This window comes from Notothenia rossii (assembly GCF_949606895.1).
Source record: "Notothenia rossii genome assembly, chromosome: 3".
NCBI lineage: Eukaryota > Metazoa > Chordata > Actinopteri > Perciformes > Nototheniidae > Notothenia > Notothenia rossii.
The window spans coordinates 17882468-17905231 of NC_136901.1; the positions used below are offsets into that span (position 1 = coordinate 17882468).

A 22764-nucleotide genomic window follows, 5' to 3' on the forward strand; every position below is an offset into this window, starting at 1 on the left:
CTTAGCTCAGGCTCTGCCGTAAAGTCAGAGGGTTTATAGCAAAACATCATAATGACATATCTGTAGATATGTGGATTAGGGTGGAACAGATGACGGCGGCTTTGGCCTAGATTACACTGCCGGCCGTCCATTTAATGATTTTCCTACAGGATTTCAGATGTGTCTCTCTGTCCTCCATTATATTGACAACTGACTGCATCTCTGTGTATTAAAACCTCTGATATGTTGCCAAACTCTTCTCATACGACTGGATACATTTAGTGTAAATATTGCACAGATTTCTATCACAGTAATGTATTTTCATATCATTTATTTCGTTTTCATGGTGGATTTTCAGTGTTTTTGTTGATAAGTTAAGTCTAAAATAACTCTAATTAGGATCAGAATCAATGACAATTCTATCAAACAATGTGGACAATTTAAAACATGTTTAAGAATGATCAGTGCCTAGCTTGAGCAGAAAACATATTTATAAAGTGCTACAATTTTTTTTAAATACACAAGTTTCATACTGGATATTTGGACTGCGTTACCTCCACCAACAGTGACATCATTCATAATTGAAGTGCAAGCAGCAACAGCTTGATTTGTTTCCTGTCCACATGCGCATCTTAAACCTTTTGTCTTCATACTGAATGAATGACCATAAATGAGAAAGAAATGTGCTGTAGGTGAAACGACATTATATTAAATATGTTGGGATAAATCCTTCTGTTTTATTCATCATTCACTTTCTGAACTGAATGGACTATGGACAAAAGGCCAACGCAAGTTGATCAAGAGGGATCTAGTTTTATATACGCAGTGAGTGCTGTAATGAGACACGTCCATGTCTGTAGCAATACTTGCCTTCTTCAGTCAAAGAGTACTAAGAGGCAGATAGCCTCAGTATATTATGTCTTTAAACCAACAATATTCATTAATGATCAATAACTCTAGCCCTTTCAATCTTTCCTCCTCTCTGAAACATCTTGACTTTCACATTGCAGGTTTCTCCTCTCCACCTGGCGTTAAGTGTTTTTGCATCATTTACACATCAGCGGCTCTGCATAAGAGCAGCATCTCCTTATTGTTGGGAGTGCATAAAGAGATAAAAAGAGAGGAGACCTTCGATAGAAGTTCTTCAAGAGCAATGCACAAGTCTTTTCTGTGGCGAGCAGACGCAGGGAGAGATGGGAGGCGAGTGGAGGGGGAGCCATTTTGTGCACTGCGTTGTCCAGCCGAGCGTAAAGCGTGATTAATTCAATAGCCGCCATGGAGGAGGCTAGCAGCACTGCAACACCGAGCATGACCCACTTTCCCCGTCAGATGTCATGAAACATTCCCTGCCATCCCTTTGTGGTTCTCATCTCCCCCCGCCAACTTCCTGCCTGATTAACAAAGAGACAAATGAACGCATGTGCAATATGTTTCAAATGATCCGAAGGGGGCGCCGAGCAGGAACAAACATGAGCTTTTATGAGGATATTTGTTCGCTTTTAGAATGCAGGAATAATTTCAAACAATTGCCGATTTGCTGGAAGGTTTTAGCCCATTGGGGCAAATGATTCACAGGGCCTTGACCTAATTCTATGATGCTACAAGAGCAAAACACAGACTGGGTGCACTATTCAAACGCAGCTCTTAACGCTGACCCTGTTTGTCTCCGAGGTCCAACAGAATCGTCTTTGTTGACCTTAATCTATGGAAGTTAGAGTTTTATTTGCAGTGAAGACATTTTTATTATTGTGCTAAAATAGTCTCAGGAGTATCAAAGAGAAAGCTATGAGTCATCAACTTTTAAAATAAATAAGCACTCCAAAACCCAATGTGTAGCCTTGAAAGGGGATGAGTCTATGTTAGCTGGAATCCCGTCGTCGATCTTTGAGTTTTTGTATTCCCTGTCCCCCCCTCCTGCCCCTGGAGAGGACCTGCACCGCTGGCTTGGGTCTTAAACCCAGATTAAGGCTTTTTATGTAATCTGGTCTCCTCTGGGAGATTGGAGAGACAGCTGGCAGCAGAATCCCTGTCCCTTATCCCCCCTGGCCTCCCACCAACATCCCTCCACATCAAGCTAGATTAGAGGAGCAATGATTTCTGGATTTCTCTTGGAAAATAAATTGCCTTTTTTAACAATCCGTGGGTTTCATTTGAATCTATAAATACAACTCGCAGTATGTTGTAAAAAAAAGGAACTGTTTGAATAACTTTATACCGCTGCAGTCCTGACATTCACTTTTCATTTAGCCCCTTTTAGACTGTCCCAGCCCAACAGGTATGGTTTCATTGTACTTAGCTATAAATCAAACTTTATATAAGACGAAGTTATTCCATCAGTTTAACAGGGTTTAAATTGCCAGGAACACACAATACAATAATACAAGTATTTAGTAATAATCACTCCAAACATAATTACAGATCCAGGTTGTACACATAAAAACAGCCGGTTACATAAGAGAGATTTTATCCCAGGGAAAGTATAAAAAATACTGCAAGTGTACATGATATTGAAATAAAGTTATGTGAGTATAAGTTGAAGATAAATATTATATTCCTTGATTGTTTTTTGTTGTAGCAATCCTTGTTTGGTTATCTTAAGTGTCTTATCTGTGCAGACACTGATACTTGTAGCTGCTTTCAGATTAGAAGCTACAGCTTTATCATTTCTCTGTATGGTCAGTGTCATTAACACAACAATAACAAATGTTTCATAAAAACATTTAGGGGAAGTTGTTTTGCTATGCAATGTGTCAGCAGTGATTTGACGGTATCACCACCTGTCTCATCGTGCCCCTATAGACGTACATGTGTAAAGAGATGGATCTGTAGTCAATCCCAGCTGCATTAAGGGGAGTTAAGATGTTAAATTGTGTTGGTGATGAAAGCTGACAGAGAGGACCGTACAGCTACATTTTCAAAACCAATGGATGTATTGCGTCATTTTGATGCACTAATGTCCAATTCCCCTATTTATTTTCTCCTAAACCATAACTGTGTCTCAATCAAATAAGAGATGAGTCAAGGGAGGTAGGAAAGAAAGACATTTCCATTTCCTCACAGCAACATTGCCTCTGATTGGCAGACAGGGACATTACGTGTCTTCAGTCAAGGTCAGCTGCTTTTCGTTTCAACATATACACATGTAGCCGTCGGCAACAAATATGATTCAACTCATTCTATATGCTGTAGAAGTTTCCCTCTAAGTGTCTATCAATATCAATATGTGGCAAAGTGTAGCATTAGACGTGGAGGTTTATGGTGTGAACGTGATAGCATGCAACTCCCTTTCATTGTACCGGAACAGAAATAGGAAATATTTATTCATTTTATTGATCTCTCTTTGCCTCAGAATCCACCTGGTCGTATTCAATTTGGTTTATTCTTCATTTACTTTTTTATCATTTTTGAAGTCAAGCTAATGATAAACAAACACTATTTCAACGAAAAATACTTGACTTGATGCAGTCGAACACAATAAATGTGTTTTTTCTTGATAATATATTAAATTTGGAAGCTTTCATTTCAATGTAGTTATGTTTACATCATTTGGAGGCACTCACTTAAGCTGGATAAACTTATATCCTCTTAAAGCTCACAATAAACATGCCTGATAAGTTAAAGGACAATTCTGATTACAGTTTTTAGGAAAAAGTTTTGAACGTGGATTTAAATGTGTCCGAGAATAAAATAATTGCATGGCAGTTCTAGTGTCAGGCTGCAGCGCCCTCTTGTGGTCGCTCTGCTCAATTACGTCTTGTTTGAGTCATTACATCATATGTCAGGCAGAATTAGATGGATTCCAGCTGAAATAGGTTTGATAAAAATAAATATGGCGCTCAACGTTCCATGGCTCATCTCGTGACTGAAGAGACATATGCTGACCTACTTTTCAATCGCTTTCATTGCAAACTATTGCACGACATTAGACTTTTAGAACCATTTATTTTCATGCAACAAAGATTATTGGAGCATATTTACATCCAACAATTTACATGTTGGTTTATTTAGATTTTTGCATGTATATGTTTGTTCCCCCGGGGCCAAAACTAGATGCTGGGCTCCAGTTAGTTTCAGACAGTGCTTAATGCATTTAAATACAACAAGTCTGCAGGTTTGTTATGTGGTAGTATAAATTGAGACCCAATATGCAAGCACAAAACTGAAATAATAAAGACGTAAAACAACAGGACCCTCGATAAGACCTCGATCCAGCCAATTAAATACGACTGAACATAAAGGCTAATTTTGGTGATATTCTGTGTATTTTCTATGAAAGACAACAGTAAATGTATCTACAGTATTTTTCCTATAATTATTGGCTAAAAACATTTTTAAAACTACATTGTTTTACTGAATGACATGTTTATTCATTTGCAGCAATCCCTAACGATTTCTATTCTTTGATAAATATTTGCTAGAAACTACAGGGACCTAATGTATAAGAAAATTACTTTTTTTTTACAAATGAAAATGAATATTTATGTGCTATTCTTAAAGTTTCACCTTTTCCATAAGAACTAATAGGCATGGGGTTGAGCGACATAGACAGAGTAATCAGAACGTGCTAAGAGATGGACTAACCCATTGTTATTTTTGGTAGAATATAACTACAATTATCCAGTTTTTTATACGAGGTGATTGTGTGTAATTATCACAAACTGCAGTAAACCAGGAGCTTTTTGGCCCGTTTCAATGATTTACTTTAAGCATTAAACTGTCCTGTTAAAGATCAATGACTTTAAAGTAATTAAAAAAGTATTACACATGGGATTATCGTTAGAGTCGCAGGCTGTATCTGTCTTTTTTTCACCTTTTGCATGAATATTAACATTTCCCTACCTAAATTAAGCACTTAACTATACTGTTTTAGCGGATTTTTACATAAGTAAACCCTACCTTAGAGCAAGGAAACGCGGAGGAAAATATTTGAAACAGTTGTCTTTATTCTTTTTTCTGGCAGGTGACCGCTTGGCTGACTCCACCATCACACTCGCGTTGGCCCTTGAACTCCTCTCTCACGTGACCACGCCCCTTCCTTTACATCCAATCCCGACATGGAGCCCATCAAGGTCCAATCAGAAGGAGGCCTGAACGTGACCCTTACTATCAGGCTGCTGATGCACGGCAAGGTACCGAGACACGCGGCCACTTGTTTATATTTCCTAAAATGTGCCTGGTAACAATAGGTGACGTCAAGCCCTTATACACTTAACATTGTTTGTTTGTGTGTCTGCAGGAGGTTGGAAGCATCATTGGAAAGGTATATCACACACAGCACACCATGTACAAAGTCATATCGCCTACAGCAATTATATCTTTATTTATTTTTTACTTCCAGAAAGGAGAAACAGTGAAGAAAATGCGTGAAGATGTAAGAAGGACTTTTTAGAAAAGTATTGTTACCGCTTTTAACATATGCGTCTTTTCCTAATCCTGTAATTGTTTTTTGGCCTGTAGAGCGGTGCACGTATCAACATCTCAGAGGGGAACTGCCCTGAGAGGATAGTCACCATCACCGGGCCCACAGATGCTATTTTCAAGGCCTTCGCCATGATAGCGTACAAGTTTGAGGAGGTAACACATTCACCATTTTAGCACTTTAAAGTACAGCACTATACTAAATCAAAGCACTACATTTGCTACAGCGGTATAGGAAGTACTCAGATCCTTTGCTCCTTTAAGTACTCTTAGATTTAAATAAGTGAAATAAAAGAATATAAGCATATTCAGAAGACAATTAAAAATACTTATTGCAGAGAAAGGCGAAACGTTTTACAGAACGTACTGTTATTCAATTGTATCAATTATTATGTAAAGGTCCCATGACAGGGCCATTTCTACTACATTGTTGAGGTCTACTAGAATAGATTTATATTGTTCAATTTTCCAAACTCACATTGCTTTCTCATACAGCATCTCTGTATAGTATGTGTATTCACTCTCTGTCGTAAACGGCTTGTTGGAGCTCCTGCCCCCCCCCCCTCCCTATGAAACCCAGCCCGAACACACACACACACCCGCAGCCACACACAAACTCCCAGCCTCGCCGCGTCCCGCCGTCTCTGGGAGGAGAAATCGGAGGAGCTGCAGCTGAGAAAAGATTGAGTGTGTGTGTGGACCAATCCACGGACTTAACATAACGGCTCCACGGATTGGTCCATTTGGGTACACGTCACTGTACCCAGGAAGAACACAATGGAAAAAGAGAAATGTCCAGCGAGGCGTTCTGGGGCAGCATAGACAGGTCTTCTCTGTGTTAGAGTTTTACTCGCTACAGGGTGTACTTTGAGGGTTTTGACTCTGCAGACCGTTTATATGCAGAAAAACCTTCATAACACACAAGGGGATGGGTGATAACAGGAAAAGCATGACATGGGCCCTTTTAATTGATGTAGTTCATTTGTTGTGAATATTGTTTTTTTATATTTTCCTTTTGCAATATTCTGCTGATTACTTTCCCAATAGCATGGATTCGAAATAGGGACATTTTTTACAGTGATTCTTTTTTCAAACTAAAAGAACACAATTATTTAAGGGGGAAAGCTGCATATCCTCACATCTGAGAAGCTTGAATTATACTTGGCATTTGTACATGAAAGTGTATAAATACAAATATATAGACAGTAGAAAGTGGCATTAAAATAAAAATGCTAAGTACCTCAGATTTGCCTTAAGTGCAGTATTTAAGTAAAGTACTCAGTTCCCACCCTGGCCTCACTGTCGGTACTGTTGCGTCTCCTAATGAATACAAAGCAGGCTCGCTCTGTTATGTAGGACAGAAATATGCTGATCTAACCTTGCAGCACCCTTTGGAAAAGGCACAGCATTGAGGTTTAGATCTGGGCATCAAAGCAGGGCCAAACCAGAACAACATCAGTCTGTAGGTGGAAAATAAGAGGACTTTCCAGATGTAAACACACAGAGGAAATGCCCTTTAACCGTTATTCATCAGGTAGAAGGTGTATATTATAAATTATTCTTAATAACACATATAAGGTTTATTAATGTCAAGTATTTTCAGATATTTATAAATATAACATCTAAGGAAAAAATACAATGTGCACATATCTAAAAGAGTTGACTTTGTGGTGCAGTAAACTTGCTGCCTCTGTAAATACATATTGGTCTGATAACAGCATGTGTTCCTCCCTCAGGATATAATAAACTCTATGAGCAACAGTCCGGCCACCAGTAAACCCCCGGTCACCCTCCGGCTCGTTGTCCCGGCCAGCCAGTGCGGCTCTCTCATCGGGAAAGGAGGCTCCAAAATCAAAGAAATGAGAGAGGTAGTCTATTCATTCTATTATTTCTATTTCATTGAACTAACTAGAATACTTTGTTTGAAGGCAAAACTAAAGCAAAGACATTGCTATTCATGTTTTTATACCATGTCTTCTCTTAGACTAAATACGCATTAAGCTGTTATTTACTTCATGGCGTAATTTATTTATTTTTGAACTCTATTCAACTGTAGTTCCTAAAAAATGGATTTAAGATTGTTGTCTTTTGTATTCCCCCATGTGTAGTGTGTTTCTGCTCTAGTATCCCTTTACATACATGTCAATGCATTCATTCAGATGATTTCAATATTAGTCCACAGGAGCTCAGGTCCAGGTTGCAGGTGACATGCTGCCCAACTCCACGGAGAGAGCAGTGACGATCTCCGGAGCGCCTGAAGCCATCATCCAGTGTGTCAAACAGATCTGTGTGGTGATGCTGGAGGTACAGTACCACAGAGAGGGAAATGTCAAGTTCACACGATTCACACTGAACCACAATCTGAATCATTTCATTAAAATGCCTGATATGGAATATGAAAGATAGTTGTTTTATTACAGTTGTAATCTTTAAGATGTAAGCCAGTCAATTTAATACAAAACACAATTGATAAATAGAATATTTTATATTACATTCGGCTTCATTTTCTGAAAATCCTTTGTGCTTATGTGTTGAATAACAATGAAATCTATAAATACTAGCACATACTAGAGCATTTGAAGGCTTATCTGCATCTCTGATTACAAAATGTTAATTACTGTGTTATTTACTATATTTACTATTTCATAACCAATGCATTTGATTGTTTTTTTGTGCTCTGACGTCTTGGTTTGTACATTTTGAAAGTAGGTCGGGCAATATTGATAGTATATTGATATAGAGATATGAGACTAGAAATGTAGTCTCTTTTCTTGAATGTATATGATCAATTACAGAAAAGTGTACTACATACATTGTAATTGTATCTACATTACAGAAAATTATTTATCAAAAACCTCATTGTGCAGTCTAAATATTGTATATAGACAGTTTAGCCAGCTTGCTCCAGTCACAAAAAGCAGAAATGAAGTACGTATCAAACAATTAGGACTGTATTTTGCAGGGTAGAAAATACTTAAACTCAACTGTCTGTTACTGTCCTCAACAAGTCATAATGCTTTAAGTCAAAGGGCTACACACTGTCTCTCCGTCTCCTTCACCATTCATTTGAACTATCTGCACAGCCAGTTCTCCATTGGGCCTTCATGATGGCACCAGCCATGGATACTAGGAGATATGTGACATGACTGTAAGTCTCTCAAACATGGACTTTAGACATTGCAAACACAGTATGTAGACTCATCATTATCCAGTTGAAAGTGGTGTTCCAGGTAAATCCAAGTTTAGTTGTGCACTGAACCACGATTTGGACATTTTCTGTGGGCATGAACACACTGAAGAGCACTTTGTGTCACAGGTCGTCCTCCCCAAGGCACTGTCCCTCTTGGTTTCACTTTATGCAACTTCTTTCTTTCTCTCTGTTCTAACACTCTCTCCACATCTCACCCCTTCTTCTTCTTCCCCCCACTCTCTCCTCCTTTGCTCTCCTCAGTCCCCACCGAAAGGTGCCACTATCCCCTACCGCCCCAAGCCTGCCTCCACCCCTGTCATTTTTTCAGGTGGCCAGGTAAGAGCAGACCCACTGGGGGCGTCCACGGCCAACCTCAGCCTCTTACTGCAGCACCAGCCACTGCCTGTTAGTGTTGCACCAGGTTTTTCTCACTTATCCTCCCTCCCTCACTCCCCCTGAGCCCCCCTGACAAGCATGACATATCACTGCTGTCCACTGTGCCCTCACTGTCCTCCATGACCTGCAGCCACGCAAACCAGAACTTGGATAAAGAGATTAACAAAACACTGCCATAAGAATCTGAAATTCTTATTTAAAACGTACTTTGTTACAGCAAAGGGGAGAGTTCAAATCCAAGGTAAAACAAATGAAAAGACTAACACATTAAATAACGAGGTAAGCACACATTCATGGTAAAACATAGCTGAATTATAAATGTAAGTTAACATAAACCGTAGTGGAAATAGCTTCTAGTAATAACATTACATGTATACATGTACATGTATATTTTGCAGAGGGTTAATTCGCAGCAGTGGTGTTACAGTCTTAAGTCTTGAAGTAGCAGCCAATGATACAAATATTTTTTAAGAAATTGTAAAAAAACTCAAATTAAAATAAAGAAAGCACCAACAACATCCTATAGTGATTGAGCAAAAGTAACTTGGTGAGCTTGATTGAAAGGAAGTCAAACATAGAACCTACTGTACACTGAAAGAGACACTTAAATGGACTTACTCAGGAAGGTAATTCGAAGCGACCCATGCAGGGGAGCATCAGGTGTACACAAAGGAAGGGAAACTCCGTAGAGACACCTACTGGACAGGGTGTGAATTACAGGAGATGAATGTGAAAACACTGAGGATCATTTTCATGGTTGATAAAAACAGATAAACATTTAATTCAATTGAAGAAAATAAATTAACCATTGCAATCACATCCGTATGAAACGCTAGAGTTGAAGCTATTATATAAAAGAAAGTAAGTAGCTTTAAGGTTGGAAGAATCCCCCAAATATTCAGTTTGCTGTATCATAGGATAAGGAAAATCAGCAAATCTAAATGTAACAACCAATTAATTAAATTGATCAATGAATTCATAATTACAAAAGTGGCTGAATAATTTCTATATAAGACTCCCATTAGCATGCTCAATGTGGCTTTCAATACTCGATGAATAGTGACAGGTTAAGTGTTGTTCTCGTCAATGAACAGAAAGCTGTAAAATATGAAGTTGAATTGTATTTGATTCAAATATTCTCATGGAAATGTATGAAAACAAAACATACCTACATTTAGATGTCGGTTATTTATTTATTAATACAAAATCTACTTACTGACCAAATGCAGAGACTAGACGTGTTGTTTCTCTGGTGACGGTCTACCACTGCTCGCTCTCTAATTTAGCTCAGTTCTGACCCCTGTGGCCCACCACCACCTAAAAGCTCAATCTCATCACTCGTTTTAGGGCCGCTCATCTGGTTTCCCTCACGCCTCCCCTCACCCCCCCACTGTCTGTGTTGTCCCCTATTGATTGAGTTCAACTGGATCTGATGTATGAATAGTGCATGAATTTGTAGGGATAAAAAATCAAATAAAAATATGTCTGTAGAGTGTGGTAGTCAACAGTTTTTACATCACGTATAGTTTGTTGTAGAGTGATTAGTTTTCCCTTGTCAAAAATATATTTCTATAATAGGCTATATGTTTTGATATTTATTCCGCTGGTGTAATGAGATAACAATAAGCTCTTCTCTTGTTTCCAGGGTTATACCATTCAAGGACAGTACGCCATCCCTCATCCTGACGTGAGTGCGAACCCCACGAGGCAGTGCACACTGCACGCTCCATTATTCTGTCACTGCATCCAAATCTGCAGGCTCTTTACTCTCTTTCCACTCATATTAATATTAATTGCTAATATTAATACAACCTTATTTCTGATATGTAATTCCTTTATCTTCTAACTTTTCTGACTATTTCCTCCCTGCCCTCTGTTGGGCATATAACCTCATGGAGCTTGGCCTGATGGCTGGTGGTTTTACGGTTATATCAAATCAACTAGAACATGCATAAAATAGGGTTGCAGCTTTATAGTAACCGGAGCCATTGTGAAATTGTTGAAGACTTATTTGCCAGTTAAAAATAATGCAATCAAATACAGAACCAAGAAAAAAAAGAATTAAAAAAAAGACAAAAATAGTATGAAAGGCAGATTTTGTGGCTGTGACTTATGATTGAGTTTCCTTTAAAAACATCTGAAACTCCCCCTTTCCCAAATGAACAACAAAAAAGAAAATGGAAGACGAGATGATCAGCCTTTCCTCAAGCGACCTCACACCAAACTTGTCTAATTTTGGCTTGGTTAATGAACCCACGTTAGTTTAGGGTGCACAAATCTGCCTATAGCCAGTGAGCATATTCATTTGGACTAGAGTAAAGGAAAAAGCCAGGTAGCAAAGTGTATCAAAAGTAACATGTATCTTATGTCACATACATTAGGAAATGTTAACCACTTGTTGAAGTCTGTAAGACTGTCCTGCAGATTGAAAAATGACACTAAAAGTGAGAACAGTCAAGTCAAGGGGTGTCTAACCAAGCATCTGCATCTAACCATTTGAGAGTATGAACGTGCAGCCAATTTGGAAATTAAGAGTCAAGATTCAAAGGCTTTATCTGCAGAAGCTACAGTTGTTGGCAATGGAAGTCCCAGGCATGTCAAATACGATGAACCTGTGACATAAATAGTGCAAGTGGACCATTGCTGAAAAATGGCATGGTAAACCTGACATCACCCTAAAATGGTAGTCACCGGTTGTTACTCCATCACCACAGTCTCAGGCCAAGTCCTCCATGAGCTTCTTCTTCTTCTCTGCTCTCTTTCTTTGTATCTCTTAGTCTTTGTCCTTCACCTGTCTGTGTTGTTACTACTCCTCAGATCCTCTCTACTCTTGTAGCATTTCGGACAGACCTGTTTGTGTGTGTCTGTGCGTGTGAGTGTGTGTGTTCGAGAGTGTGTTTTTTTAACGATGACCTCATAGCACTGCTGTCCTCCTCCTCCCCCCCTCAGCAGTTGAGCAAGCTCCACCAGTTGGCTATGCAGCAAACCCCCTTTAACCCCCTCGGACAGACCACCCCTGCCTTCCCCGGTACGTACCCACCTACACGACGCCCCTCTTTACCAAAGCTCCTTCTCTCGTTTTTACCTGTAGAGACAAACACATTCTCTACCTCCTTTTTTTCTCTTTCTCTTCCTGTCTTTACTCTTCTTCTTCTTCTTCTACTTCTTCTTCTTCTCGTCGTTGTCCTAATGGTCTCTGTGGTGCACTGCCATTGACATGGCCTGCTGGTGGTTTGCTCTTGTTGATGTTGAGGTTTCTTTTGTTCTTTGGTGTCCCCTTCGTATCTTTCTGTAATGATGCAATTGCCTCGTGTTGTTTTAGTAGAAATCAAGTGTCAGGTGATAGGAGTTTCACAGAGCCAGACTTTCTACTGGTCAATAGTCAGGGAGTGAAATAACACCATGGACTACATCTCATCAATGCTGTTCACTCCCTCAATGTGCCAAACTCTATTGTATTTCCTTTTCCTGTGTGCAGCAGCAGGTCTGGATGCCAGTAACCAGGCCAGTACTCATGAACTCACCATTCCCAATGATGTGAGTACATTTGTCTTCATGTGTGACATGTCTTCTCATGAGTGCTTTTCTGTTTAATTTTCCATAACAAATTTGCCTTGATCTGACGACACTATAACAAAAGTCACAGATTTTATAATGTATGTTCATAATTCTTCTGTTACACTTTCAATACACTATACCCTTTACTAAAACATTCGGAAAATAAAGGTCAATGAGACATTGGAACCAAAGCAAGTCACAACAATGATGCCAGGCTATAAAGATTACAACAACTAATACAAAACAGTGTTAAAACTATACGTTCAATTCCTGAAAAATCTGCACAGGAACAAAGCAAGGCATTAGTCATCAAAGCACAAATTCAAAGATGTTGTTCGACCACAGAGTCAAAAAAACAGTTTTATTATCTCTTAATATGGCTTCCCGTTTTAGCTTCTAGCAATACAATCTGACAGCTGCAGCTATAGAGGAACCACAGCAGAGATATAGTGCAGCCAAAGGCATTTGGCTTTGTAAAGTGAATGGCCTTAATGGAAAAGACTTGCCGCCCCAATGAAAGGAATATAAGAGTTATGGTTGAAAGGCTGACAGTGACCCGTAGTATTGCATCACATCGAGTGCAGGGTGTGTCTTTGATTTGTTCTGGCCATCCTAAGTCCCGTCCCCATTTTCTTCCCAGCTAATAGGCTGCATAATCGGACGCCAGGGAACCAAAATCAACGAGATCCGTCAGATGTCTGGGGCACAGATCAAAATTGCTAACGCCATGGAAGGGTCATCGGAGCGCCAGATCACCATCACAGGGACCCCCGCCAACATCAGCCTGGCCCAGTACCTCATCAATGCAAGGTCAGAGACACCGTTTATTCAGAGAGTCAGGTCTTACAAGTCAGTAGTCAAAAGACAGGCACCTGGACTTCATCCCTGATGAGTTAAACACTTAAATGTCCCACATTTGTATTCGATGATGTGTTGAAACCTTAAATCTTTTACATTTTTTATACATTGTGAGTTTCATGAACCTTTTTAATTAGGGATGCACCGAATATTCGGCCGCCGAAATTATCGGCCGAAAATGGTTAAAAAGGCCCTTTCGGCTTCCGAAAAAATATCACGGATGTCAGGGAACAGGGTTACGTTGGTAAGCTAACGTGTTGTTGTGATGACGTAATCAAAACGCGGCGACAAGCACGGCGCGCGACCATGCTCGCGGCTGGCTCAAAGCCAACATGTCTGCCGCTTGGAGATATTTAAAAATATCAGAGAAAGAAGCGCGGATTGCGATTTGTAAAACGTGTTCAGCTGACATTTCTCGAGGGGGTGTAACTGCAAAGACTTTCACCACTTCGGGATTACTCCACCACTTGAAATCAAAACACCCGGACAAATATGCGGAGTAAGATCAAATCACAAGCACTGACAGCGAGAGACTGTTCAGCGCTGCCTCTCATGTTCTTGATGAGAAGAGGAACAGACTTATGGCTCATAAAGCAGAGAAGCTAATGTTCATTAAAAATAACCTCCCACTTTTCCTTAATAAGTAGACAAGGCTGGCTTATCATAAGCTTATCTAGTTCTACATGTCTACTCTACACCCACTTTCCTGAACAATTTTCATTGTGAGTTATAATTCACCATCTCAGGTTATCATTAGGGGGAAATGACAGCAGCACAGTGTTCAATATATTGTACTTTCGGTATCTAAATGATACAATGTTGTTTACATTGCTCATGAGGACAGACCACCTTCTTTGCAGATTCTTGAAATTGTAATTTAATTTGTAATTGATTGTGGATTTTGTATCCAGTTTTCACTTTATGTATCTTTATACAATGTTTACTACTTTGCTTATGAGGACAGACAGCCTTATTTACAGATTCTTGAAATTGAATTGTAATTTCATTTGTAAATAGTTACATTCATGTGGATTTATCCAGTTTGCACATTTGTATGCATGCACGCACTTATAGGTGCATTTGTTGTTGTTGAAGGCCTGGCTGTTAGTCTTTATTTACACTATTTTGTTGTAGGCCTACTGGCCTAGATGTTTATGCAGTTTTAAAGCAGCTTGGCTTTGTTCTGAATGCACTTTGTTGTAGTTATCCTACAGAGAAAAGAAAATGCACTTGACTTGGAATTAATGTACTGTATGCATTCAAAAGTGCTGAATAAATGTTTTATGGACCCATAATAGTGATTATTATTTAAGTTAAGTTTTGCCATAATCATGTCTTTTTCCATAATCAGGTAGCTGAACAACATTGGTAAAAAATGTATACATTATATATATATATATATATATATCTATATATATATATAGATATATATATATATCTATATATATATTTCTATTAATCATTTTCGGCCTTTCGGCATTCGGTTTTCGGCCAACTGTTTCCTATTTTCGGTATCGGTTTCGGCCAAGAATTTCCCATTCGGTGCACCCCTATTTTTAATGTGTATAACTTTTTCTCTGACGTCCATTCATATGGAACCCTTTCCCTGTTATCCAAATATTCCTGCTTCTTCACTTTCTTCTTACACATTAGTTCATTTGCGTCAGACATTTTTTTCTTCAGGAATTGCTTTCTCTAGTTAATATTCTACTGTGCAATGATCACCTAGAATTATTACTGTCCATTTTTGAGCAATAATCTGCTTTTCAGCAATTCATATAATAATTCATATTAATTTGTTACACACACATTTGGAAATATTTTCTTTCACCAATATTGTGGTAATATGGGCACATTTTAAATTGCATTTAGCTGTTTATTAAATGTTATTTTATTCTTAAATGAAGCACCTGTCACGAAATCCAATTCCCCTCAGGATACATAACGTATTCAGATTGATCATTGCTCAAATCAAGTACTTTGGCTCATTTGAAACCAATGCACTTACAACTTTTTGGCTGATTTGAGGCGAATGTTACTATTCCGAGTTCTTCACAGTTGAATGCACTTATTGTGGGTCACTTTGGGGGAAAGCTTCAGATAAAAGAAAAGTTATGTAATGTAAAACAGCAGGTTACTTTAAGGAAATTATTTCTCAATTACCAATGGTCCTCCCACAGGTTCAGAGACGTGGCGGCCATGTGGAACGACCCATCTTCCATGACCACGTCCTGAATCCCTGACTGGCTCCTCCGTTTGGCCCTTTCCAGCGATTGACCACCGCAGACAACCCTGATGAAGCCCTCCGGACTCTGGCTCTGGCTCCCTGAAAATCTGTCCGCCTTCCCGCCCTGGTTCAAAAGTTATTTATACATTGGGGAGGGATGTGCGCTCGCTTTTATTTCAGAGAGCCAAATTAAATACAAAAAAAAAAGAATTACAAAAAAGAGATTCTCTGTTGATTAGTTTTTTTTTTAGAAAACTGTTGAAGCATGTTGAATGTTTATTAGGAATAACTTGTGTTAATCTTTCTTCTCTCTATCTCTTGCGTTATTTTTCTCTCTGTCTGTGCTGCGTCATAGAACATCATTCAAAAGTATAAACTTGTAAAAGATTAAGTTTTATTTTGTAGAACGTAGTTATTCGCATATTCCAGCTGCGCAGTGATGCTATCGGCAGAGTGTGTGGTGGGATGTAGCCAAATTGACCTTTTTTGATAATATATTTTTGGAAAGAAAAAAAATTGGACTGTTCTGGTTTTGTCCTAAATTGCATCTTTGTCTAAATCCAATCTCTACCCATGACTTGTTGCTGCATCACATGACCCTTTTAAGCCAATGGTATCACTCCTAGAGCCTCCCTTCACATGTTAGTTTCCTATATTTACATTATTGCTTATATTGCATGTTTCAGTGTCGTATCGTTGTGCATTTCAGTAAACCTGTTCAGTCTACGTGTTCCTTCAAATGTTATTATTATATGTCCCATTCTTTTCCGCAAACATTTTCAGCATTTTTGGCCATTCACATCTAGTCCTGCTCCCCACCCAAATGAAAAACTTTCCGACAGAGCCTCCTTCTATCAACACCGATTATTAGTATATAGATGCATGAATGGGAATTAGTGAAAAATCAGTTGCTAAAAAAACACAAACTGAAAATTGTAATGATTGTTTGCTAACTTATTATTATTATACTGTATTTGTTTTGTACAAGGACTTTTGTGGTTTAGCACATTAGTCGACTACGCGGCGCTCATGCAATAGACTATTCAACACTTTACTCTGGAATGCCTCTGATGTGGGAGGAATTTGTTGGTCTTTAAAGCCAAAGTGTTGCGTCCAAACTTTTCGGCCTTTTATGAAAATAAATGTGGTTCCTTTGAAAGTAAAAAAAACAAAGGAAAGAAGATTACTTTTAAGGCAAAGAGGCCTAAATGTTTGGACGAAGCCAAACGGTATTTTTTGGGCCGAGGAATGTTCAGGGGTTCATTGGGGGGAACCCATGGAAGTCTCTTTTTCAAGATTGTTCATCTTGTCTTTTCTTTTTGACGCTTTAGGTTTGAATGTCTTTTTATTGTCACGACTATGTCATTGTTTTTATTTGACAAAGGACAGGTTGGATGACGATTCCGGCTTCACTGGTTTTTGAACCAGCATGTATTTATTTATGGTGTGGTGATGCACATGTGACTTTTTTTCTTCGTTGATCATGAAGCTAAGTTAGTTTTGTCGTATCGTGTTTTATTTGAGAGGGAGGTGTGGATGATGCTTCAAATATTGGACAGCTTGAGTCATCTCATTTCTGATCAGCTGAGCTCTATTAAGTTTTGACATAATACAAACAGCTGTTGAATGTTATTGTCGAATTTCTTTATTTACTGTCCAAAACAGGAACATTCTGCATTTTAATTGTCTCAATTACTTCACTTCAACTTTTTCTGTTTTTATTTTTCAGTAGCCTATGCTGAGCTTAAAGGAAAAGGTTGACATTACCAACATGTTTAACTTTTCCTGTAACTTCTTAAGGGTCTTAAGCGCTTTGGTAATATACATGTGATTATGTAAAAGGACAAATGCTGTATCGCTATACTGAACATAGTCAATGATTATTCTGCAATAATTCTTACATTTTGATGTGAACTCAAGTAGTAGTGCTAGCATTGAAATTATGAATTTGTGTTTCTTTCTATTATGAGTTGTCATAGCTGGTTCTTCAATGGGAATGTTTGTCAAATGAGTAAATTAAATATTTTTTGGGGCAAATTTGCTTTACAAAGACAGTTGGCTTATATCTAAGAGGGTTTTCTTTCCCAACATTACTGTAAAGGTATAGAAAATCCTCAAGGGTATTATGGCTTTTATTCAACTGTTATCAGTGCGCGTGTACTGAGGCGTTTGCTTCAAATAAGTACACATGTAAAAGCATTGAAAAACATAGAAAATCAAGGATTGATAAGGCTTATTAGCACAGTCGGCATGTGCATTTGACAAAGATAGGAATTTGATCGCCATGGTAGTGTGATTTCAATAACATCAATATTCATTGTTTGAAACTGTACTTACATTTGTCTATATGCCTGAGTATTCTACAATTTTGAAACAAACTGCAACTAATGCAATAATAGGGTGCGATGTGCAATTATTTATTCAGTTATTAGCATAGACACAGGAGAGCTGTGTAGCTCGTCTAAACACTTTTTATTTGTATTCACTTTACATGTGGCAGCAACAGCAAGAACAAAAGAATGACTAGACTTTTTGGGGGTTTTTTTCAGCTTTTATTTGTGTGTATTGCAGTTTGGGAAAAAAGTGATAGAACTTCGTAACTATTTTTGATTGATTAATTTGCTCTGTGCAGATCTATATTAGTTGTGAGTAATGACATAGGTTTTAATTTCAAAGTGTTGGTAAGTATAAAAACTAATAAAGTTTCATTTTTTCTTTCTGTGACTAGTTTTTCTCTCGTTTCTCTTTGCTGCCTCGCATGGAAAATTAAAAGGGGCGCCATTATGCATTTAGGGGTGCTCCCTTTCCTGTAGTGTGTTCTATAGGGTTTTGTGCATGTAAACGGTCTTCATCTCTAAGACGTTGACCAATCATAAGGTTCAAATATAAACCTGAAAATGAGCATAATAGGGCCCCTTTAAAACATTTCTATATGATCCCTGTGTATTACATCACTTGTCACTTGTTTCACGCTTTTATCCAAAGTGACTTACACACTCAACTGTGGGCAATCCCCACAGGAGCAATTTTGGGTGAAGTGTGACTGCAGTGGGGTTTGAACCCCATATTATATTATATTATTATATATACATATATTTTATATATAGTCTATGGTTTGAACCTGTGACCCCCTGATCCAAACACCAACGCCCAACCCACTGCGCCAAGGACATAGCGTGTTAGTCTATGTTTGATAACCGTGAAGTAGCCGAAATACACCCTGCGAGCCGGTTTCGAATCCCGCTCAATCCCTTTATGTCAGAACATGCATAAATGTAAAGGTGGAGCTTATTTATTATTTTACCACACTTTTGGGTTGTGTATAAAATCAATGGATCATCACCATAATCATTCGTGATTCATTGTCTGTTTATATGATTGTACTTTGTAACAGAATTTAAATCTTCAAAGTAACTCATGTTATCAAATCAATGAGGTTCAGAGTCAGATCTTTGCCTCTGAAATGTAGTGAAGTATTAAGGAGCATGCAAGGAAGTACATCATTGTACAGTACTTCTATAGATGTACTTCATATAGAATAGTACTTAGAATATAAGTAATATGACAAATATGTATGAGCATTATTGTTATGTTGTGCATTTATTATTATAATTACAACTTTTAATAAATGTATTAAAACTTAAGAACAAAGTATTAAGTAAATATAACAATAATGAAAGTGAAATATGATGATGAAATATTCAAAACAGAAACATCCATACTTGTTTTATATGTATTTATATATTTAAAACAACAGTAATAATAACAACAACAATTCTTACAATATGTTTAGTAAAGTGTAAAATAAAACTATTCAATAAAAACAGTGTAAAGTATAACAAAGTGAACAAGTTGCACCGGCTCACAACATTTGGTCCTTTAAGGTGCATCCCCCCCCTCTTTTTTTCCCATACCCTCTTTGCTCCAGCACAGCCCTCCAGTCCTCATAGGACTGGGTCTCTGATTCTTCACAGTACCAATTGCCAAAGTGCTGTAAGTGGGCTGGTGGCTTCCTGTCTTTGTTGCACTTTTTGCAAATGATGGCGTCTGTCTTTTTGACATATTTTCTTTTGCCTGATCCAGATTGCTCCCTCTCCTCTTGTCTTTCCCTGTACTGCTGTGTGGTGTACGGCACGTTACTCTGACCGGATGTTAGCGCCTGAGTAGCTGATGGCAATGGCATGTTGAGAAGCATCATCTGAGAGCTTCCAGGCACAACCTGTGAGGGTCCAGGCACTTGAGGAAGCTGCACAGATGGTACCATGTATGGTGTTGAGAAGGGTGGAGTCGGTGCAAGGAAGGGAAGAGCATAGTGTGGAGGTGGGGGTGGGACCTGGGAGATGGCCACTGGTTGGGGTCTCTTCTGGAGCTTTGCCTCACCAGCAGTGTTTGGTGGCAGAACAAAGGTGTGAGGCTCAGCCAAACTGCAAGGAAACAGAGATGTCCCTTTCTGCATTGCCACAAGAAGCTTCTCAGGTCCTGCCATGGGAGCGTCAGGAGCGGGGATACCCTGCTTCAGGATCTGCTGTTCCTGAGACCTGCAACGCCTGCTGAACCTGCGGAAACATGAAACAATCAATATTAATGAACAAAATTGAATATTTGTAATGAAAAAGAGTTGGGATTATTTTGAACGGTAAATCATTTTATTGGGTAAGTATTACAAGTTTTGCAGTATATGTAGTATGCCTATTTACTCACCATTGTGTGACAGTTGCAACATTCACTTCTGGGAGCTGGATGGTGGTCTCAGTCATCACCTTGGGGTGGAAAGCTGGTCTTCTTTTTGGCGGTGCCCTTCCTTCACACTGGAGCCAGTTTGTGCGTAGAACTTCTTGACTTTTGTTGCTTCCAAAGTATCTGTCAAGTTGAGAATACCGTCCCGTTTTCGAAAGCGTGGTTCCATCTAGAGAATAAGAAAATAGTCATATTTAAAAAAACTGAGAAATATGTAATTTATAATAAATATTTAATAAACAAGCTGTAAAAGATTACATATTGATTCAAAGAAAAACTGATGACTACATACAATACAAATTAAAGATGAATAAAAACAAGTACAAATGCAGACTATGCATTGAAAGGTAATCAATCAATCGAAATGTATAAATAGCCTATATTTTGTATGAAAAACTCGACCTTCATACTAACTATTTCATAATTGCCTCTCAATTATAGTGTATTAAAGTACCTTACAATGGAAACAGGCCTGCCTACTCAAGTACAAGTATTTCATAATATATGCTGGAGTTAACTGCATTGTAACTTCCCTTCACTGTCCCCCCCGGACTTTCATTGTTTACAGGTGAGGTTTAGTATTTCAATTAATGGTAAAATAAAAACAGGTGTCCGCTTACAGTCAAGGGCAAGATTTGTTTTGCCCTTGTTTTATTTGTAGATCATATCATGCTGTTAAAGATCTCGTTAAAGACTCAATTGACTTTTAAAACACGTTGGTCGCTGCACCACCGGTGACGGAGAAAAATAAGACAATAAAGAAGCTCCGCTCGCTCCCGTCCGAGATTCTCTCTAGCTTGTAGTTATGTTAGTCCTTAACTTAAGCTGGGTAATGTCATAAACAGGCATGTTATTTAGCCAGATCTGTCAACATTAAATTGACGATACATGTCCATAATAATTCGCTGCCGGTAGGTAAACATCACATACATGGAACGGTTACGGCGGGAAATGTCCGGTTCGCTACTCATTAGTAAAATGTCCCTGTGCAACATTTTGTTTAGTTAAAATATATCTATACATCTAATATGACAGTTTATAAGCATTAACATAGTTAAAGGATGATGTACTTACTTTCGTGATGTTGGGAAAAAGTGAATCTCTCGCTCGCGGCGTCCGCAGAGTAGCCCCGCCTACGGAGACGCTGATTGGTCAATTCTTGGTTGCTGCGGGAGCAATTCTTGGTAGTAATACGGCCGCTGATTGGCCAGAGCTCTCAATTCTTGGTAGAATCTTGGTAGCAGACGTGAACGTGATTGGCTGTCGCTACCAAGAATGAGCTCGACTCACCGGGAGCGCCACTAACCCTTTGTTTTTGCTTTTGTAGCAGCTTGTAAACTGTTGAAAAAGAACTAAAAATGCAGTAGGTAGGCTGAAGCAAAAACATAAAAGCAGACTAGAACTTCTGCCGTGACCCAGATTCGAACCGGGATGTCTGCGGCCACAACGCAGAGTACTAACCACTATACCAGGGGTCGGCAACCCCTGGCACACGTGCCAGCATTGGCACGCGACACCGTAACCAGTGGCACACTAGGAATAAGTGGAATAAGTGTGCAATAATATTTAAATTGTATTTTCGGATCCTGAACGAGACCGCCGCCAGAGCGCGTCTACCTGCAGAAGGAAGCCATGCACGCAACGCAGCCCCGCTGACTTTCTGCCGCTTTCCTCCGTGGCAGTGCTGATCGTTTCACCACAGAGGTAAGCACTTCACAAATTGCAGTACCCATAAGGAGCTGTACAAATGCCGCAGTTTTTGCGTGGCTGTGTCTTTAGTTGAATGCCCAGTGGCGATCTGCTCATCGAAATAATATGCGACAAAGGGGCGGACTGGCCATCTGTGTGTTGAACTTTCCTGTCGGCTCCCAGACCGTAGTCGAGGAGGGCAGCAGCAACAAGCTTCAGGTTCAATAACCCACTTTAGCTTAAATGACTGGAGAGAGGCGAGCTCTTCTTGGGAGGCCGTTGCATTTATTTAGCTGTTCTTCTGTTTCACAAAATACATCACAGACCTCTGTTTTTCTGCTGCCTCGTTCAGGGCCGTGGGAAGTAGGGGTGCTGAGGGTGCTGCAGCACCCCCTGGTGGAGGACAGGGGATCTGCACTTCTACAAGATATAATACAATAAAAACGAATTTTCCGCCTTGATGTAACAACATTCATAATTAAGTAAAGATAACACCCTTTTCACCCCGGTTAAATTTCCATTTGCTCTGTACGATGGGCGCTGTAGTGATGAAAGTGGGGGGTGTTGGCTTATCAGGTGCCCGCAGCTCACAGCCAAAGTGAGAGAGATAGAGAGAGGGGGTGCACCGGTGCCGGCGGGATTGTTGTTAGCTTCTGCTGCGCTAACGGATATAAGAAGCTGTCTCTACAATAATGTGGAGGGAGAGTTCTGT

The 22764-nt window shown here is 39.1% G+C and overlaps 2 protein-coding genes across 4 annotated transcripts; one reads left to right on the forward strand and one right to left on the reverse strand.

Moving 5' to 3' along the window:
- Positions 1–4998: 4998 nt before the first annotated feature.
- On the forward strand, positions 4999–18345 carry LOC307034119 (poly(rC)-binding protein 3-like). 3 transcript variants are annotated; one of them, XM_079672866.1, is made up of 12 exons: positions 4999–5108; positions 5216–5239; positions 5318–5350; positions 5437–5553; positions 7134–7265; positions 7573–7701; positions 8849–8992; positions 10629–10670; positions 11933–12011; positions 12462–12520; positions 13182–13351; positions 15580–18345. In XM_079672866.1, exons 1-12 carry the CDS (start codon positions 5034–5036, stop codon positions 15632–15634), a joined length of 1059 nt encoding a protein of 352 aa, XP_079528992.1. In that variant the 5' UTR covers positions 4999–5033; the 3' UTR covers positions 15635–18345. The 3 variants fall into 3 exon arrangements, with proteins under 3 accessions (XP_079528992.1, XP_079528993.1, XP_079528994.1); XM_079672867.1 differs by having other exon boundaries at positions 11936–12011; XM_079672868.1 differs by having other exon boundaries at positions 8849–8923.
- A 1143-nt stretch (positions 18346–19488) lies between these two features.
- LOC307032834 (uncharacterized protein) lies at positions 19489–21588 on the reverse strand (the record flags this gene model as incomplete). Its single annotated transcript, XM_079671115.1, has 3 exons — positions 21438–21588; positions 20328–20532; positions 19489–20182 (listed from the first exon to the last, which is right to left on the reverse strand). Exons 2-3 carry the CDS (start codon positions 20381–20383, stop codon positions 19489–19491), a joined length of 750 nt encoding a protein of 249 aa, XP_079527241.1. The 5' UTR covers positions 20384–20532; positions 21438–21588.
- Between the last annotated feature and the right edge of the window lie 1176 nt (positions 21589–22764).